The sequence below is a fragment of the Bactrocera dorsalis genome, chromosome 1, assembly GCF_023373825.1.
Source record: "Bactrocera dorsalis isolate Fly_Bdor chromosome 1, ASM2337382v1, whole genome shotgun sequence".
Classification (NCBI taxonomy): Eukaryota; Metazoa; Arthropoda; class Insecta; order Diptera; family Tephritidae; genus Bactrocera; species Bactrocera dorsalis.
The window spans coordinates 102,297,686-102,317,966 of NC_064303.1; the positions used below are offsets into that span (position 1 = coordinate 102,297,686).

At 31.9% G+C, this 20,281-nt stretch overlaps 2 protein-coding genes across 8 annotated transcripts in view; one reads left to right on the top strand and one right to left on the bottom strand.

The window, feature by feature from the left end:
• Positions 1-9,723, top strand: part of LOC105231143 (protein bunched, class 2/F/G isoform) — a 255,003-nt gene extending 245,280 nt beyond the window's left edge. For all 7 annotated transcript variants that reach the window (XM_019992050.3, XM_019992051.3, XM_019992059.3 and 4 more), the window contains one exon: positions 5,268-9,723. In XM_019992050.3, coding sequence (XP_019847609.2) covers positions 5,268-5,714 — 447 coding nt within the window. In that variant the 3' untranslated portion in view covers positions 5,715-9,723. The remainder of the gene's footprint in view (positions 1-5,267) is intronic.
• Positions 9,724-14,330: 4,607 nt separating this feature from the next.
• Positions 14,331-20,166, bottom strand: LOC105231146 (solute carrier organic anion transporter family member 1A1). Its single transcript, XM_011212275.4, has 7 exons — positions 19,805-20,166; positions 19,480-19,668; positions 16,888-17,044; positions 16,075-16,824; positions 15,738-15,996; positions 15,367-15,655; positions 14,331-15,313 (listed from the first exon to the last, which is right to left on the bottom strand). The coding sequence occupies exons 1-7, from the start codon at positions 19,941-19,943 to the stop codon at positions 14,466-14,468; spliced, it is 2,631 nt and encodes an 876-aa protein (XP_011210577.2). The 5' UTR covers positions 19,944-20,166; the 3' UTR covers positions 14,331-14,465.
• Between the last annotated feature and the right edge of the window lie 115 nt (positions 20,167-20,281).

Genomic DNA, 20,281 nt, shown 5'->3' on the forward strand with positions numbered 1-20,281 from the left:
TACAAATGATTGTTAAATTACTTTATTATGTTTTGACGGTTGGCGTTTGTAGAAAAAATCAGCAAAATAATCAGTAGAGTTAACAATTCCATTACTGAGGTTTGTTTTTGTATTCATTAGTGCTTTTTATCTTTCAAAAACTGCTTTGTGCACATTTTTGGCTCGTGCTAATTTATTTGTTTATTGGATTTATTAAGTTTTTGTCTGCGACCAAATGGCACTTGGAAGGGGTAATTAATAAGATAATATTGATGAGGAAAATTTTCGACAAAAGAATGGTTTAGTAAATCTTTTATGTATTTTTTTAAATTTTTTGGTTTTATTATTTATTTATTTTTTTTTTATTCATTTAAAAAATATTTTTTAGGAATTTATTTTTGTAATTTTTTTCATTATTGTATTTTTTTATTTCTTTTTAATTTTTTTATTTAATATTTTTCAGTTTTTTATTTTAAAAAATATTTTTATTTATTTTTTTTTAGTAACTTTTTAATTTTTTAATTTTTTTTTTATTATTTTTAATTTTTTTATTATTTTTATTTTTTTTATTATTTTTAATTTTTATATTATTTTTAATCTGTTTTTATTATTTTTATATTATTATTATTTTTTATTAAATTTTTTCGTTCATCAAAAAATCAATTGTTTAGCTAAGCAGCCTTAAAAATACATAAACACATTTCTGCATTATTATTGCTATTATTTATGTGCGGCCTTGCCACGTCATTATAATCTGTATACTATGTATACACACTCGTCGTGTGTTTATCAAATTATTTTTCCTTCTACACATTTTATATTTTTCTGTCTGCCCGTAATCATTAAATTTGACGACTTTGAGTTAGCTTATACGAAATACTCTAAAAACCAACAACAAAATTGGCAACTTAATTTGTTTAAGTATTCGCGTGCATTTATCATCAAGCTCAAGAGGCTTAATTTTATATTTTATGGCAGACACTTGTGTTTTGATTACAATACCTTAGCTGCGCTGTTATTGTTTTTACGCTTCTTGTCTATAGGTTTTTGTTTTTATTTGCGCAAAATTCAGTTTGGTGTTTTTATTTGATTATTTTTCTGTTTTGTATAAAAAGTTAGTCACCTTCGTTATTGGTTCCTTTCTTCTGCAGAGTTAATCACGCCTTCAACGGCTGCTTGACGTCCTAGTTACATACATGTTTTGGCTTTCTCGTGCGTAGTTTTTCATATTTTTGAAAGCAATAATTTTTAAAAAATTTCAAATCCATACATCTCGTCGGAATATTGAGTTATTAATAATTTTGGAAGCAAGCCAAAACTTTCGGGTTCATCGCTAGTCGAATTCCTCAAGATAAGCATACTAAACCTGTCATCTTTTTGCCGATTTACTCTCTCTTTACTCTTGCAGTAAAAATAAAAAAATAAATAAATTTAATTTTAATTACTGCAACTTTATTAGAAGCATTAAATTTTGTTGCGCAAAGCATTTTTTATTGAACTAATTTGTTTGTATTTGTCTGGCTGATAATTCTCTCTTCTTCTTGGAGTAAATTTATATATTTCTTTGAAAATGAACATAAAAATATATTTATATGCCACGTGTTGACGAGGTGAAAAATTTTTGTCAAATTTCTCGAATAAGTCAATTCAAGCAATGCTTGATTCTCTACCTTTAGATGCCAGAAATTTCAGCAAACACTTAGAGCCACAGGCAGCCGAAAAAAAGTGCTTATATCAACATTGGGGTGGGTAAAAAAAGGAAATTTTTTTTCCTTGGTGCTCTGAAAAATAGATTCTTAGATATTTATTTTAAAGAAAGTTCCTTCAAGTATGACCTCTAATGAAATCTCTTCAAGTCTTGGCGATAATGATGTTTTTTTTTAAGAAGTTGGGAACGAATATTGAATTTTTCTAACTGATAATTTGAAAAGAATAGTAAACTCTAAGGCGCAGGACCTTACCATTACAATTAAAAGCTCTTACTTATAGCGACTTTCTTAAGAGGTGCCCTGAAAATCTATTCTTCGGAGTAGCAATCAAAAAGAAATATAATTTTTTGACCGCACCCTAATATAATAAGCTTTCAAATCGCATTTATTTAAGATTCAGACGTAAGAATAATGCTGTCAAAACGCACAAATTTACATATTTACATGCGAGTATATTTTTTGCAAGAAAATTTGACAGTATTAAGCGCACAATGACCTTTGGCAGCGTCCTCTGAGCGCAAATTCTTGGTATACATACTTCGTTTTTACCTTATTTGTTAAGGAATTATAGATGCATGTTAAACCACAACACATATTTTATATATTTTTATAGTATATTATATACATCATTTCATGTATACATCCTTACATACTTATATGTACATATATATATTCCAAACTGAAAGCCAAAATTTTTAATGACAAAAATTTTGCTTCTAAAAGTAAAATTGACAGCATAGTATGTGTCTTATCTGCCATCCAAAAAATTAGGTTAACTACCTAACACTTTCTTTCATCACAGGCTGAAAAGCATATGTGCCTACCTTGCTGGTTAGTTTCTTGGGTGTGCTAAATTTCAGCGCAAGCAAGGCCAATCATATAACCGACAAGCATTGCTGTTCACTAATATTGACCCACATTAACTAAGTAGATCAATAATATGTATATTTTTAGAAATTGCACACTGTGATTATCTCATTACTACGAGTGTTAAGATACTCAGTGTAATTACTGAAGAGTTGCTTTCATGTCACACATAACCATACAATGCCATTATTGAACTTTTTTTCCTCGACAGCTTTGCATTCAATATATTGTTGAAGGACCCTGTCTTGTGATTCTCTTCTAATTGACCGTCGCTTGAGCAAATAGCACCGAAATGACAGGACAGCTGTCAGCGCACATGCTTTGCAGTAATTACACCCACGTACAACGTCAATTTGTTTGATGTGTCCCAGTGGTCCGTTTTGTGTGCGCATGCCACTCTCATTTGGCGCAACTAAATTTCTTGGAAAACATGAAACTATTAAGTTTTCGTGTTTAATTAAGTACTTTTTTTTTAATGATTCGTGGCATATGTTCAATGTTATTACTAACACACTTGTATTTGTTCCAAGTACTGACGTCGTCGCCTTTTCGAATGCTCAGCAATATTTCGCTTGTGGCGTGTTACCTGTATTTATATTATTTTTTATCCATATTTGTATATCCAGATATACATATGTATATGAATGAATGTTAAGGTGTTGTCTTTGGCATGTTGTTGCCGACTGCGCATGAAGCGCGCATGTGGGCAGCCATTGCAAGCACAACCAAATGAATCACCATCACCGTTTGCGTGGCGTGATGTGCGAATTTTGTTATGATTATTAGCACGTGCTCGGTTTTTCTTTGTCTTTGTTTTTTTTTTTGCTGGCTGCCGGAGGTCGTGGTTGCGTTGCGCCACTGGGTGAACCCCCGGCTGTCGCTCTGCTATAAATTAATAGATACGCGTGTCGCCCCAATTTCGAGCACACTTCAACCAAGTAGTTGAACCCTGTGTTGAGCTGAATGCCTATGCATTTGTGCCGCCCGGTATCTGCATAGTGCGGTCATTAAGGCATTTCTCTTGTTTCTGCTAATGTGATTTTGGAATACTTATGTCGGCATAAAATAATTCGCTTTTTTGTGTCACAATTTTTGCTGCTCGGGTAATTTGTGTTGTGGCGTGTCGACATAGCCCTCTAGGCAACTACTAAGGTTTAGATATTTATAGACAAACATTAGGGTGCGCCAAAAAACGATTTATTTTTTTCGTTTAGTGCTCTGAGGTATACGTTCTGAGGCACCTCTAAGAAAGTCGCGCCACGTATGAGCTCATATTTGTAACGCGACGGTGTTCCGTCTTACAATTTTTCATTTTTTTCTTACTATCCGATGGAAAAAATCATATCTTACTTCCAACTACTTAAAAAAGTATCTCGTTTCACAGTTTTCGTAGGAAATTGAAGCTTTACAAAATGATATCATGAAAAGATAAGAAATCATTATATAGTAAATCGGAAAACATAGTTTTGTAGAAAATTTTCTGCGCTACAAAAATGATATCTGATAATTTTTCGACTAAGTTAAGCATTTACCAGTTATTTATTAGCAAATATTGGGTAGTCGAAAAAGTCTTTTCGTATTCTGTTAATACAATATATTCAACGAAGCTTGCAAACTTGCATCACTTTCCAGCCTTCTCCTCAAAGCTCTCACAATAACCACTTGTTAAAAATATGAAACGCTGCCAAACTAATTATTTTGAAATATGCTATTGTGGGCTCGGCCTACTCTTCATAGTCGGCTAACCACAGCATTTAACCAAGCAGTCTATGCCACACTCTGCTATGTCACTTAATGTCGGTTCTGTGTCACTTAGTGTCCGTACAAAGGCGTAGCTATAAATAGTTTCTGCGTTGATTGCAGATTATTGAGTAAAAGGCTTTCAGATAACTGTTGTTGAAGAGGGTTTTTAATTATTCATGTATATAAAAATAAATAGAGTGTCTCTCACAAATAGGTAAACAGATTTATTTTTATGATATTTAAACAAGTTATGCCATATTAGGCAAAATATTTGCTTATCTTATCACCGTAGAGAAAAAAAATCACGCAATCAACCCGTTTTGCCACGATAAATCCATGTGGATATGACTGTGTTATGTTATTTATTGCTTTGATTTGCAAGCAAAACATGGCATATGTACATATTCCGCACAAATCGGACAAATATTTACATTTGAGCAACGTGAAGCTGGCAAAACTCTCATGCCAGCGCGGCTTGGTTATGTCTGTCTGGCTTTTGCTACAAAATATGCTTTTATGACAGGCCAATTTGCATGTTGACAATTGTGTATGGGTAAATAATTAACGCGATATGTATGCATGTACATATGTATATGTATATGTGTATAATTTCGTGAACAGGTAAAGCCAGTAGGCTGTGTTTACAAGCGGCTCACACGAAAAATATTGATTTATAAAATTATAAAACACATGCGAGCTGGCAAGTTAAGAATGAACAATGAAGTTATGAAATTGAAATTTTTTAAACAAAATTTCGCTTATTTACCGAGAGCTTACATACTACTTTTATTATATCATATTATAAGCTGCGCTTACACAAATAATTGGGATCAATATTTGTGTTGAGCTTACATAAATAATGAAGATCAATATTTGTGTTACAATTTGCATATTCTTTATTTAGCTTTTATCATCTCGCAAGCCTTACTAATTGTTCTCTTCTTACCACCTATCTTTCTCTCCCCATAGGATCTGGTCAAATCCCATCTTATGATAGCTGTTCGCGAGGAAGTTGAAGTACTCAAGGAGAAGATTTCCGAGCTGATGGACAAAATCAATCAACTTGAGGTTGAGAACACCATATTGAAATCGAACATGTCACAGGAGATGTTGCAACAATTGCAAATGCAAACGCAGCTGCAGATCGCCGGCAGCAACACCACTAGCAATGGCAGCAGTGCCGGCACACCAGCGATCACGGCCGGCAATACCGGCAATGCCACAGTATCGACCGCTAATATGATTGCCGCAGCACCACAACAACAGGCTGGTACACCCACAACCGCTGCGGCTAATGAGAGCAGCGACGCCAGCCCAGCGACCGAAACAACGGCCACAGCAGCAGTAGCAGCAGCGACCAATAATGGCGCGGAAAATGCGGCGGCCACAACAAACGGCCCAATGTCGTCATCCTAAACGCTGCAATGTTGAAGCGTTAATTGAGAAAAGCTTATAGTCGAAGCGAGGCGTAGTATATTAAAAGAAAACAAAACTTTCTCGAAGCACCAGTCTGGGTAGTTGGAGTTACATAATTGTTAGAATTGAAGGTGATATTGGTGTGTGTATGTTGAGTGAGCGGCGCTTGGACTGCAAGTAGTGGCGTACAAATTAATTTATTTTTGTTGTTGCGTATGTGTTGGTTGTTGAGAGTCTTTGTCAAGTGAAATGCAGCAATAATTTAGTGGCAACACAAAAAAGAAATTGTTTTATTGCGCCACAAAAGATTCTCATAGCCACAAAAAAATTAAAAAAAAAAATGATAGGGCAATGTTTGCAACTTTTGAGAAACATGCACAAGCGTTGTATCGGTTAATATTTTTTATATACATACATATTTATTTTACACAAATAAATACTTTCCGTTTTCTATGGAATGCTGCAAGTTTTTCAAAACTGCAAACATTGTGATCCATGCCACGGCAATAAAAATATACGCTTGATTGATTTTTTTACGCGTCCAGCGAGGCGGCCATCTAAAATATCGCCACCCTTCAAAACGTTGTGGCTAACATTTGCAAACCATCACAACACCAGCCAGCCGGCAAACACACATCACGAAAATACCACAAACCTAAAGAAATAAGCAACAAAACTTCAAGCAAAAATAAAGCAAGAAACAAAACTCACTGATAAACGTCGCCAAACAATTGGTTGCGCGCCAATGCTGCCATATGTTGCTGGCAACATATAGCGCTTTCATAGCATACCAACAAGTATTCCCAGCTTTGTTTGAGCGACGCAATGCCGTGTATTTGTACGCGTCAATATTGCATTGCCGCAACACACACACATACACTCACACACACACAAGCACTGGGCAACGTTTGCCCTGTAGCGACAACATGTTGCTAATGCTGCTACAAATATATCAGTATGAATCTGCAGCAACTAAAACAGCGCAACATGTTGCCGCAGTGACTGCAAGCGGCAAACAAAGCGAAATGATCATGTTAAATGTGATATAACTCAATTTATAATTATTTCAAGCATACAAAAATATGAAGTTGAGTCAAATAGAAGCAGGAAGTGGGGGAACACAGAAGGTAGTAAGCAAAATATTGTAATGTTGCTTGAAAGAGAACAATGTGCGATGTTGCAAACTTTGTATCTTTGTAAATATGAATGAGAAAATCAAATCGTTTGCATAATTTGCTTCATAATTGTCATACTCTGTATATTATTATTGTGTTTTAAATTTTAATTTCGAAATTTTTAAATTTTTTACTTTTCACTGACACTTGAAAAGCGCATAGTTAAAAGCATAAGCAAACGATTAGAGAGCAGTTTAGGAAAGTATGATTCAACATAAAATTCATTTTTCGTTTAGTTATTTTAGTTAAAGTTGTGTGTAATTTTAAGTTTTGATATTATTTTCCATCCATGTTGTATAATTTTTACAAAGCTGATAAATCACGATGTGAAAAACCAAAAGCGAAATATTTGCATATTAGCATTAACAATAGAAATAACAACAACAACAACCATATTGCATGTATTTGTATGTATTTCCAAATTCAGTAAATATAAGCACATTTCTTTTGGAAAAAAATAATAAAACCGTAAACAAGCAAAAGATTTGAAGAAAAATTATAAATAATCAGGGAATCAAATATTTGTGAAATTAAAAAAAGGAGGAAATGTAGCAAAAATGCAAAAAGACAAAAAGGCAAGCAAGAAAACACTAATATACGCTGTAACAACATGTTGCAAACGTATAAAAATACTTGTATGCGCGCGAGTATAAAAAAGTTGTGTAAAAATTCGCATGCTGAAAAACAATTTGCGAACTTGAAAAATTGAAAATAGCAAAAACTAAAAAAAAAATATATAAACGCTAAATGAAAAATGTACAGACAAAATGTTATAATATACAGTTAGTGAAGTCAAAAAACAACATAAAAAATTAAATTAATTAATTAAAAATTAAAATTGCATTTGCAACCAAAATTTTCAAAACAGCAAAAGTTCCAATGACATGCAGAAAAAAAAATTTTTAACAAAAATTTATTAAAAAAAAAACTCAAATGGAAAATTTCATGTTATTTGCGGTATAAACTGAATACATACATTAAACCAACTAATTAATAATATTTTTCTAACAAATTGCTTAAAGAAATAGTTTAAAATTGTGCAGCGGTAAAAGTAAAATTGTTTCGCTAAATAATAAACAAGGCATTCACGCTAAACGCTGCATATTAAAATTTTGAAATTTTTTCACTCAAATACGCGCTAACAGCATATTAAAATTTTTTGTATGCATATTAAAATTTTTCAGTTTTTTTTTTTATAAAAATTCACTTAAAACACCTCAAGAAATTATAAAATAATTAATTTTTATAAATTCAAATTTACTTAATAATTTTATTATACAGCAAGTTGTTAAAATAATCAAGATTTCAAAAACTACTTTGTCAGCTATTGCAAATTTCAACATTATAAGTGAATGCCTTGTTTTATTGTGCAAAATATAAATTTGAAACCAAAACAAGTCAAATCGTTCAGGCTGCCTACAATTTACATGTTTTTTGAATTTTTTTTTCACTTGAATATTTTTATATAAAATACAATTCTCATAATTTAAAGAAATAATTGTAATTAAAAAAATATATTTTTTTATTCAACAACAAATTTATCCAACAAAAATTTGCAGCTGCTATAAACATTCAGTAATATATTTAAAAAAAATACATAATTTTGTTTGTAAATATAAAAATAAATCTTTAAATCAAAAATTTGTAAAATAGCCAATATAAAGTTTTGTATAAAAAATGAAGAAATATTAAACATGCCGAAAATATGTAAATAACCAAAAGATTTCAAACATTTATAACGCGCTGAAGACAAATACTTTAGCACATATCAAAGCCAGCCAGCAAAAACTCTGTTTTAAACATCATTTTTAATCAACATGAGTTTCACAATTTTTTGAGGTTAAAAAAAAATGCAAAAAGTGACAAGTCTTGCAAATTTCCAAATATTTTATTACTAAACAATTTTGAAACATGTTGTGGTCTTTTTTTATTATTTTATTATTATACTTAAGCAAATTTCTTATAACACAGACTTGCGTGCTTCTCGATTTATGCGTACATAACAACAAATTTTAATTATAACTAATAGTATTGTATACGAAATCTGTTGTAAGATTTTTGACTTGTTAACATTTACTTTTCTATGCATACAACTCAAGTATTTTTGCTTTAAAACACACACACACACACATGCATACATGAAACTGCAACACATTTGCAGTTAATAATATTTTTCGCTATTGTTCAGCTACAGTTTATAAGTTGCTTATAACTTAAATAAAAGAAAACAATTAAAGTGAATGAAAAACTATAAAAGCGACTGCCAGACAGCGCCCAGAATCCTGCGGAGACTCTAATTGTCTAAGGATTCGCATGCATGAGACATGACTGCAGCAAAATCAACTGTATATACATATATAAATAATGATTTACAATAAATAGAATGAAACAGTTGAATTTGCGCATTTCATGTTGTTGCATAAATTGTGCAACAAATGCAAAATATATAAAATATAATAATAAATGCTGCTTAATAAAATAAACTTATAAATTGTAGCTAAACTTTCTTTTAACAACTTCTATAAACTGCTGTTTGTATGTGGAAAAAAACTGCAAGATTACATTATATATATATACACACACATACATAAACATATACCTACACATATAAATAACGTTACTGTAGCCACGTACCATATACATAATAATAAAATATTGTTGTAGTTTAGTAGTTTTGCTTTATTTCTATTATATAAGTTTAAATAATAATTTATTGCATAGTTTGTACGTATGAGAGAATATTAAAAACAATTCAAACAAAACTATTGAAAAATAAATAAAGTTAAAGAAATAAATGGCACTGAAAGTTATTAAATAACAACACAAAACCTAAATGTTGTTTGTTTTGCTGTAAAACAAGTAAAGGAAGAGACAGAGAGAGAGAAATATAGAAACAGAGAAAACGAGAAAGATAAAAGGGAAAATACGAAATATGTAGCAGAATGTGTTATAAGAAAAAAGTGTTTTTTTGCATTTCGATTTTTTTGAAGTATTAGCAATTGATTGATTTCATAAAAATTTTTGAATTTTGTTTTATTCAATATTTTTTTGAAACATTGGAAATTGATTTCATTAAAATTTTTAATTTTTTATTAAAAAATTTTAATTTTTTTTTATTCAAAAATTTTAATTTTTTTTAATACAATTTTTCAGTTAAAATTTTGAAATTTTAGAACTTTTCTTTATTAAATTTTTTTCATTAAAAATTTTTAATTGTTTTCTTCAAAATTTTTGAACTTTTTTAATATAATTCTTGAAATTAATATCAGTTTTTTAAATTTACTTTAGTAAAATTTTTGTTTTTTTATATTTAGAAATTTAAATTTTTTTTTACAAAACTGTTTGAATTTTTTTTTCATACATTTTTTTATTCATTTAAATTTTTGCGATAGATTTTTAGAAAATTTTGAAATTGTTATTATTATACTTTTTGATAGAGTTTTCTATAATAATTTAAAAATTTGAAATTTTTTAAATTAATTTATTTAATAAAATTAAAAATAAAATAAATTTAAAATAGATTTTTTGTATTTTTTTTGTAAAAACTTTTAGAATATTTTTTTTTACAAAAAATTTTAAGTTTTTTATTAATAAAATTTTTTTAATTATTAAAATTCAAAATTTTTAATAAAAAAATATATATTTTTGTAAAAGAAAACATATAAAAAACATAAATATTTTTATAAAAGAGTAAATATAAAAAAATATATTTTTGTAAAAAAAATTAAAAAAAATATATTTTTATAAAAAAAAATATAAAAAAAATATATTTTTATAAAAAAAAAATTATAAAAAAAATATATTTTTATAAAAAAATTATAAAAAACAATTAAACAAAAAATTGGAGTTTTTTTTAAATTAAAATTGGTTAAATTTTTTTACTTAAAATTTTGAAATATAGATTTTTTATCATTTAAATTTATAAAAATTTTTAATTTTGTTTACTAAAATTTTTGATTATTTTATTAAAACTTTTAAATTTTTTTTGAAATATTTCTTTGTTTAAAAAATTGTAAATTTATTTTTAGTTTTTTGAATATTTTTTTACTAAAATTTTTGATTTTTTTTAACTTTTTAGTATTTTTTTTACTAAAATTTTTGATTATAAAAATTTTGTGAAATATTTTTTTTTGATAAAAATTTTGTGAAATATTTTTTTTTATAAAAATTTTGTGAAATATTTTTTTTTATAAAAATTTTGTGAAATATTTTTTTTTATAAAAATTTTGTGAAATATTTTTTTTTATAAAAATTTTGTGAAATATTTTTTTATATAAATTTTGTGAAATATTTTTTTTATAAAAATTTTGTGAAATAATTTTTTCATAAAAATTTTTCTATAGTTCTTTTTTATAAAATTTTTGAGTTTTTTTATCAAATTTCTTTTATTATGTTTTGATTTAAAATTTTTAATTATTCCATTAATTTGTTTTTTTTTTTAGTTTTTGTTATGCAAGTTTTTTTTAAATATTTTCTACAAAATTTGTAATAAAAAGTATTGAATTTTGTTTATTATTATCATCAAAATTTTCCCACATTGTATTTTTTTGTTCTTTTGCAAGCAGACCACAACATTCCTTAAGAATGTGTAATTTTTGAGTATTTTCATGTCATCATATACCAACAACAACAACTTTTGCAAGCTAAAATAATACATTTATTGTATTTTATTATAAAAAAAATATTTAATCATGAACACAAAACGTTCGTATAAAGCTTCGGCAAGTGATAACGTTAAAAAGCGAACGTTTAGATGCCAACGCAATTTTTGTATCTAAACGAAAATAAATGTTGCGGCAACATTTCTTTCCTTTGTACATATGTATGTAACTTAAAATAATCCAAAATGAAAAACAAAACTCTGAAAGACAAACACAGCTGATGTATGTAAAAACAATAAAGTGAATATGAAAAATACAAAATATTATAACTAAAATCAATAGCAAATATTCAAACAAAAAACAAAACTAATAAACATGTGCACATATTAGTACGAATGAGAAATTGTGAAGAAAAACATTAAGAAAATTACAGTTAAATATTTAAACAAATATGTTCCAGCACTTGTTCAAACCATGGAGAATTAGTTGTTTTAGCAGCAAAAAATAAAAAAACACCCAAAGCAAAACAATTGTAAATAGACATATACATACATACATAATACACATATAAATATATATACCTATGTTGAAGTAAAAAAGAAAACAACAACTATTGTAGTAATTTCAGAAATAAACTGAATTAAAAAAAATCAAATATATATATAACGCATAAGCTATATATTTAGTAGTGAAGTAGCATATGGGCTCCAATCAGCGCCAGCAGCGGGCTAAGCGAGCATGCCAATGGACCAGCTATAAAAGTGGATGAACATGGAAGCAAACTCTTAACTAGTCTATTTGTTACTTTATGTTTCTTATTTTTATGTTTATATTTTTTTGTAATAATTTTAGCATATGCTCTTTTTCCAAATGTTGTTAAATTAACAAATTAAGTAAAATTGTTTAATTAACTCATTTTTGGATAGTTGTATGTAAAATTTACTTATATACATATGTATTAGGTATTGAAATATAAACAATAATATTTACACGTATTTTTTATCATAAAACCATTGTCTGAATAATGTAATAATAATTTTTGAACTACGTTAATATTTAATGAGAATTGTATGCATAACAGGACCTAGTTATGCTATTAAGATGTGACTTCTAATGCTTAGAAGATATTTATAATTGTTTATTGAAAAGATAATTAGCTTATAATATTATAATACGTGAGAATTATATATGTGAGAATAGCATAGCAGCAATTTGTTTGCTGAAAGTTCTGATATATTAGTGATGATAATGATTGTAATGATTAAAATGTTAGTGTAAAGGAGAAATGAACAAGAACTAAATTAGAAATAAAATATAAATAAATAAAAACATGCTTCTTTAAAACTATAAAATTGTCTTTGTTTTAACCGAAAATTTCAAAAGTAATTTTTTTTGCAAGAATTGTTTTAAAAAAATATAAATAAATATGTTCAATAAAATACTCAATATTTTCATGAGATGCCTAAAAACTAATCTAAATATATTTACAGCGATGTTTTAGCAGACTTTTTAGCGTTTACAGCGCTCTCAACCATTTCCATTTGTCACTTGAAACTATAAAATTTATATTGATAGATTTTTTTTTTACAAATTTCCACCTTGTGCCAGCTATTTTGCGTCAGAAAAAGGTAAAACAACTGCCTCAACAGAGGACGTTCAAGCTTCATCGGAAACGGCATTGAATAAATCGAATGCTGAGAATCGCTGCCTACTTTTAGGCTTAACAATAACATACCTGTAGGAAAATGCACTGGTTCAAAATTTGTTTGGCTCTAAGTGTACCCAGCAAAATTGCAATAAGATTATAAGAAATCTGATAATTTCAAAAATTTTCTTAAAAAAAAAATATTTTTCTTAAAAAATTTACTTTGAAGAGTTTAAATTAATTTTTTGATTTTTATCCACCATAACCATAGGAAAATTAAATCATGACGACTGTTGTTTATATGCCTGAGGGCAAGGACTTCACTTAGCTAATTAGCTCCAGAACTACCAGATTTTCACAATACGTCCTGGGGAAACCCTGGACAAACGATTTGGAACTCATCACCTTTTTATCAATTTCAAGGAGCTGCCTATTCGATGCCATATCTATATACGGTATCCCCGCAAAACTCATAAGGTTATGCTGAATGACGTTAAGTGCAATCATCAGCTCCGTTAAAATTGGGAAAGACCTCTCCGCGTGGTTCGATAACCTGGCGAACGAAAATTACGTTCTATAAGTGTCTCATTATTCCTATCCTTTTAGAAAGCGCTAAAGATTGGATGATGACGTACCGAGATGAGAAAGCACTTGGGGCATTCGAGAGAACTGTTCTTCGCAAGATCTTTGAAGACGTCTGCATGAGAAATGTATGTATATCGAAGAAGATGGAAGCACGAACTGTATGAGCTATCCCGTGACATGAATATAGATAAGCGCGTAAAAGTCCAATGAATACGTCGGTTGGGCCATGTCGTTCGCGTTGAAGATTATGCTCCAGTCAAAAGCTCCTTCGACTCGAGACCCATGGATGGACAACGGTAGCTATGACGACCACGCTGTCTAATCCAATGGAAACCTGTCTGAACTTGTAATGGACAACTGCGTGACTTTGCACAGGATAGAGACAACTTGCGAAGTTTTGTATCCGCAGCCCAAACGGACACACGGTTGCAGTGATCTTTTATTAAGCTTTGAGCTCTTATGAATTATTGTGGATTAGTCGAAAATTTCCACTTCTCCGAGCTGTCTGTTCAGTTTGCATTTCAGGATTGTTGCCTAATTGCCATCAACTACAACCAAAGTTGCACAATTCCGAATGCTTAGAGGAAAAGGAATACTTAAAAGACATTAGTTAGTCGTATGTGCATAAATATTTATTTTTGGGCGCTCTTAAAAAATCAATGAATATAAACTTAATGCTAAAATTTGAAAATATTTGTGCTGATTTTTCTTGTTCTGTATTAAATACAAGATATTTAATGGAAATTTAGAAATCTGTTTCTGGACTTAAAGGTCTAGCTGGTAGCGCTTCGATTTTATCCAAATCCGTTTCTATAGGCCTAGTCACCGGCGTTGTTGCCATTTTCTTGGGCTTCGGCGCGATTGGTGGCAGCACTTTAACGCCTGCTGTCGGTGTTATAGGCTTCGATGGCGTCGGCTCATTGGCGGCAGCTATATTTAAAGTTAACGGTACCTTTTCCTCGATTTCGGGTTGCACTTCTTTAACAATTTCGTTATCGTCTGGAATTTCCTGATTAAATGATTTGAGATTTCCCAGTTGTGCACGGACGTCATGCGCAGACAGATGATGCAGCGGCACATCAGCACGCACAGCCATGCGTTTGGGACTGGTAGTGCCATCGTCGACTTTGTGTTTATCCGGTGGGAAGACGACTTGGGCATATGTAACGCCATTACTATGCTGCTCTTGTAAACTATTCTCACCCACCGATGAATCGGTCAGTGAGCTGGGATTACGAAAGACGCTGACAGCCTCAGATTTCGGTGCAGAACGTACGGATTGTGCGTCGCGGCGTTGCATTGGTGAAGCATCAGTTTGTGTAGTCACAGGACTGCCGCCTACAGCTTGTGGTACAGCAGCTACGTGGGGATCCTCACGTGGTATGGGTGAGTAGAGTGAAGGTGAATAATTCGGATCGGTAACTTTACAGTTATATATGTTGAGACCTTTTACGAAAATAAAAACTAATATATCGAATAGAATACCAACTAAAATGAGACATGCTGAAATGATATTTAAAATATTGCCATGTTTGGGCGTCGCGCGTAGCAAGCAGCGCTTGTACTCCGGTGTCCAGTAGACGCAAGTGTATCCTAAAGAGCAGAGAGATCAGTATGTTATTTAATTTTTCAAAGCCAATACTCACTTGTGACCATTTGATAGCCGATGTGTGCTGGTATGTAAGCGAAGATGCCGAAAAGTGTTAGTTGGGTCGCCAATGCCAAGGCCTTGTCCTGCGGCAGCACGCTGCGCAAAGTAATTATGACCTTGCCTATGGTGCTGGAACCCAAAACAGCAGCAGCTACCAAACTTAGCACCTGAAAAGCGATCAACATGCGCTGACAGTTCACGTAACTGCAAGCGCCTTCGGTTGCACGCAGATTCACTTGCGGTTCCGCATTATAGTTGGATGTGCAGGTGCAGCCCTCATAGAGCTACAAGAGAAAGTGGAAAAAGTGGGTAACTGAGATATACAAGCTTTTTAGAATATTGCTGAGTTCAGCCATTTATGCCTACCAACACATTATTAATACTGTTAGTGCGTGTGCAGCCAGCGTAGCATGCCGAAAAGTAAGTGACCGTTGAGTTTTCGGGGCAAACGGGCTGGAAGGTGGTCGCCTTGCAAATGCCGGTACACTGTTTGGAACAGAATGGCTGCAATACCTTGCCCTGAGTGACGCCAGCAATGTCACCAACCTCACATTTGATAAATATATTCGCAATGAAAACGGCCAACAAAGTGACACCGAAAACTATATTTAGTGCAGTTATGGCTCTGCAAAAGCGCAAAACAGTCGGCGGTAATTAGTGAGTTATTACTAGATCCAAATATATACAAGAAAAGCATACGCACCTGCCTGATAATTTCAGTTTGGAGATTATAAGTCCCAGCACCAGTATGCCCACCGCTGCCACTGGTGGCCTCAGAAAGTAAGCGACAAATCGCGCTTCCCATTCCTGCAGCAATCCATCCTCTTCGCTGTATGGCAGAAAGAAACGCGATTGCAAATACGACTCCTCTTGCAACTCAAAGTTCACAGTAGCCGAGAAAATGAACATTATGCCCAAGAGATTGCACATGAGCAGTTTATTGGTGAAAATACGTTTGATTGAGGGCCCAAAGCCCACATCATCAATATAGGTGGAGAATTGACTGCCGAATGTGCGTGTTTGCGTCTCTTCAATAATGCGTTGGGCTGCATGATGTATAACGGTCTTCGGCAGACGTTTCGGGAATAGGCCCAACACTATGCCGCTCAACAAAACTAAAGGTGCTAAGATAAGCCAACCCAACCACCAGCCAAGCGTTGTTGCGCCAACACCAAGCACAACAAACGAACCAACTTGTAAACCAAATATGCGTCCCGCCAAAGCGGTACCTATCACAGCCGGACTATCAATCGAAGCTGAATTGTCATCCAAGTAGGTGGTGCCGATTGTGTAGAAGGCCAAATTGGCAAAGCCGAGCGCGAACTGTAGCACAAAAAGCAATATAAGCGTGCTAAGCTGAGCTTGTTGTGCGGTGAGTATGCTCTTCTGATATGGCGTTATGTTGCAGAGGTTAGTAGTTATGCTGCTGATGGGTGCCACCACACCGTCGGCGCTAAAAATTTTATTGATTAGTAATATTTATTCAGGATTTGAAATGATTTTATGTTTTACTTACAAGCCAATTATGGCTGGTATGACGGCGATGACGCAGACGAGCGACTGTGCAATAATTGTGCCTGATAGCCATTTTATTGAGTGGGTCTTGAGCGCCCAATGTGCGAATAGCAACGCAAATAAGGCTTGAAATATGCCACTGCTAACAATGAGCCAATCTGGAATCAGAAATGGGTAGAGTAAAGACAACTTATATTTGACTTACATTTAAGGGGGTATTCTAGTCTAGAAGCATGAATTTCAGGTAATTTTTAAAGTGTCGTAAAAAAAAGGCAATTAATATTTTTACTATTCATTTTTTTACTAGTTATTTGTTAATTTTAGAAGATTAGAGAAAAAAATTAAGAACTAAAAAAAGTAAAAAATTCAAAAATTATGAGCTGACGAAGTGGGGGGTCTCTAAAAATTTCCACGTGACCATGCCCATGATTTCAACCCTCCTAGTTATCTGAAACCAACAAGATAAAAGATTATTTATCTAGATTCTAGAATAATGTCGCAATGGTCGGAACTACGGAAAAGTGGGAAAAACAATTTTTCACAAAATGGCGACTGCCTAAAAAAAAGGTGTTTTTGGATCACTTTTTCTGACTCTTTCGAATTTTTTAAAAATAATAAAAATAAAAATTTGGGGATGGGGCTAGTTCCAACCATAGACAAGCCTACAAAGAAGACTCTATAAAAATTTCAAGTAAATCGGTCCAGTAGAACCTGAGAAATCGTGGGCATCGTTCCGAAAAAGTCAGTTTTGAGAAAAACGCGTTTAAAGTTTCGCGTTCCGGCCGAACCAGTTTGGATGCCGGGTCAGAAAAATGCCTATATCTCCGAAAATAGTTTGAATTTTGAAAAATTCTCTTGTACACATATTCTTGAATAGTTACACTTTGAAAATATACAAAAAAAAATTTCGATTTTTTTAAATTTCTAGACTAAAATACCCCCTTAAATGGTATGTGTGATTTGGGATTAGAGAACATACAGAAATCATTCGTTGCCAAGTCGGGACTATACGGTGGATTAATCGTCAAATCTATCATTTGAGTGCTTAAAAATGCAGTTGTTTCAGTGGTTGTGTGAGAGCTCAGATAGTCGTAAAGGAGGTTGTCCGTCTTCGGCGGTTGGTTTTCCTGATTTCTTTAAAGCCAACTGACAAAGAAATGACATTGCTCCGCACCATCGGACCATTACACAATGGCTATAAAGACTGTGGCAAAAGGTGTGATCTATCTATCCAGTAGTAGAACGTGAAACGATGTAGTTAAAGTTTGGCCACTTTCTATTCTCTGTCAGCGGAGCTAAGTTTAGATGTCTTTCTTTCTAGCTAATTATTTCATTGGAAAGCTTTCTCTGAAAAGCAGTCAATGATAGTTTAGCAGAAAAAAATATATCTTCTAATATTAGAAGTCACGCATCTTTGAATGTTTACCACTCCTAGAAATGCCAGGCAGTGGATGCCGCAAATATTTTTCTCAATATTTTGGAAGCTGGCTTGAAGGTTATACTATAATCCTGCTTATAATTTTTTTCCTTCGGAAGCGCGTATTCAGTTGTGTTATGTTGCTGGATTATGTAGCTAACGACATACAAATTTGCCAATATTTTAGCAAAAGTTGTGGCGGAAGTGAGTTAGTTCCTATGTACTTAATTGTGATTACGCATCGCCTATAATTGTCCATAAATACCTATAAATGTACACAACAACAATTTATGTATATGTTAATATGTATGTATGTATATATGTTTAATAATTTGATCGCAAAACGAAGCGATGACTGGATTGCATTCATTGATAATGAACTAACTGTATAGATATGATAACAGTTTGCCACCAATAACTGTTTGTTAACTGATATGAGGTATTTCGGTTTGTAAATTAAATTTATAATGGTCAAAACTGTAAATAATATACATAAATACGTTAAAAAAATATTTCGAACAAGGCTTGAACTTGCAAAATTACACTTTAATTGGTATCGCATTGATAAGATTAGAGAGGCTATAACCAAAAACTAAAATTCCTAACCACTTTATTACCCTGAGAGGAGAGTAAGGTTAATTCGTGTAAAACAAGGGCAAATGTTTATAATTTTGTAATGAAAGAGCTAAAATTTATTTTAAGAAACTATTGGAACATTTTAGTCTGATATTTGTAGATTGTTCTCTTGATTTTTTCTAAAAAATATTAAAAAGTATGGCAGAGGCAACCGTTTACTCTGGAGTGTCTCCAAAAGAGTAAGTTGGCTTTGTTCCTCATATCTTGGTGTTGGATCATCCGAATGCAAAAATTTAAGACTCATTCGTTAAATAAGAGTTTCGCCCAACTAATATCGAGAGGGTTCCTCGAAATTTTAATTTTAAATTTTTTTTTTAATTTTTTGGTGTGTTTTGCTTCAATCGACTTCAATTTTAGTCACATGTTATTGAATATTTTACAATTTTCGGCAAAAAGATTCGAAAAACAAAAAGAAATTAAAAAAATTAAAAAAAAATCCGCCTTTGAGATGGCATAACGATTTTTTTTTGAAATCTCAGGCTTCCATCACTCCCAAAATATTCATTTGTAGGTCAAGGTAAGGCAAATAAATTTACTTACCAACAAGTATTGGATTATATTCATATTCCAGTGCCGCTCCCTTTGCTGATATACGAAAGTAGGTTTCACAAGCACCCTGTAACGAACCAGCACACGCCAACGCTACAACAAAGATGCGTAATCGTGCCAATTTAAGGCAACTGGGGCCATTGCAACAGCCACATAATTTTACACCACAATCGACACTATCTGCGAAGAGAACATAGATTGGTGGTTATACACTGGTAAACACAAGGTAACTCCAAAAACATGAACATTTCATATTTCACAACACCAAAACAATTTATGTATGCAGTATACATAGAACACTAATTCAAATGCTAACCGTTTGGTATATTATTGGCGCTCACGGCTATTTGCGATAAGTCCGAACTGCGTGCACCCGCCGTCATTTTGAAGGCATCTACTAAAGGTCTGATATAAAACAAAGCATGAGGTAAATATGACTTTTCTAATCTGTTCATTTACACTTGATTTTTTCGGATATCGCATTTAGTCTAAAATAGACATCTCAAACAAACTGACACATACACACGCAAATATTCAAATGAAATTATTGCTAAAGCACTTAATTATATTCTTTTAATTAATTATTAATATTGGAGCAGTATAAATTGTGTTTTTATTTTCGTTATTGTACTTTCGTCGTTATTCGAAGCAGGCAAATGACTAATACAACGGTTCTCGCACAGGTGGAATCCGCCGTCATTCTACCTTACGCACTCAGGTTTCATTTCTTATCGGAGTCAGGCAGTTTTCAGATAAGCAGCCCAGCGTATATGCAGTTTATCAGCTTTTGATA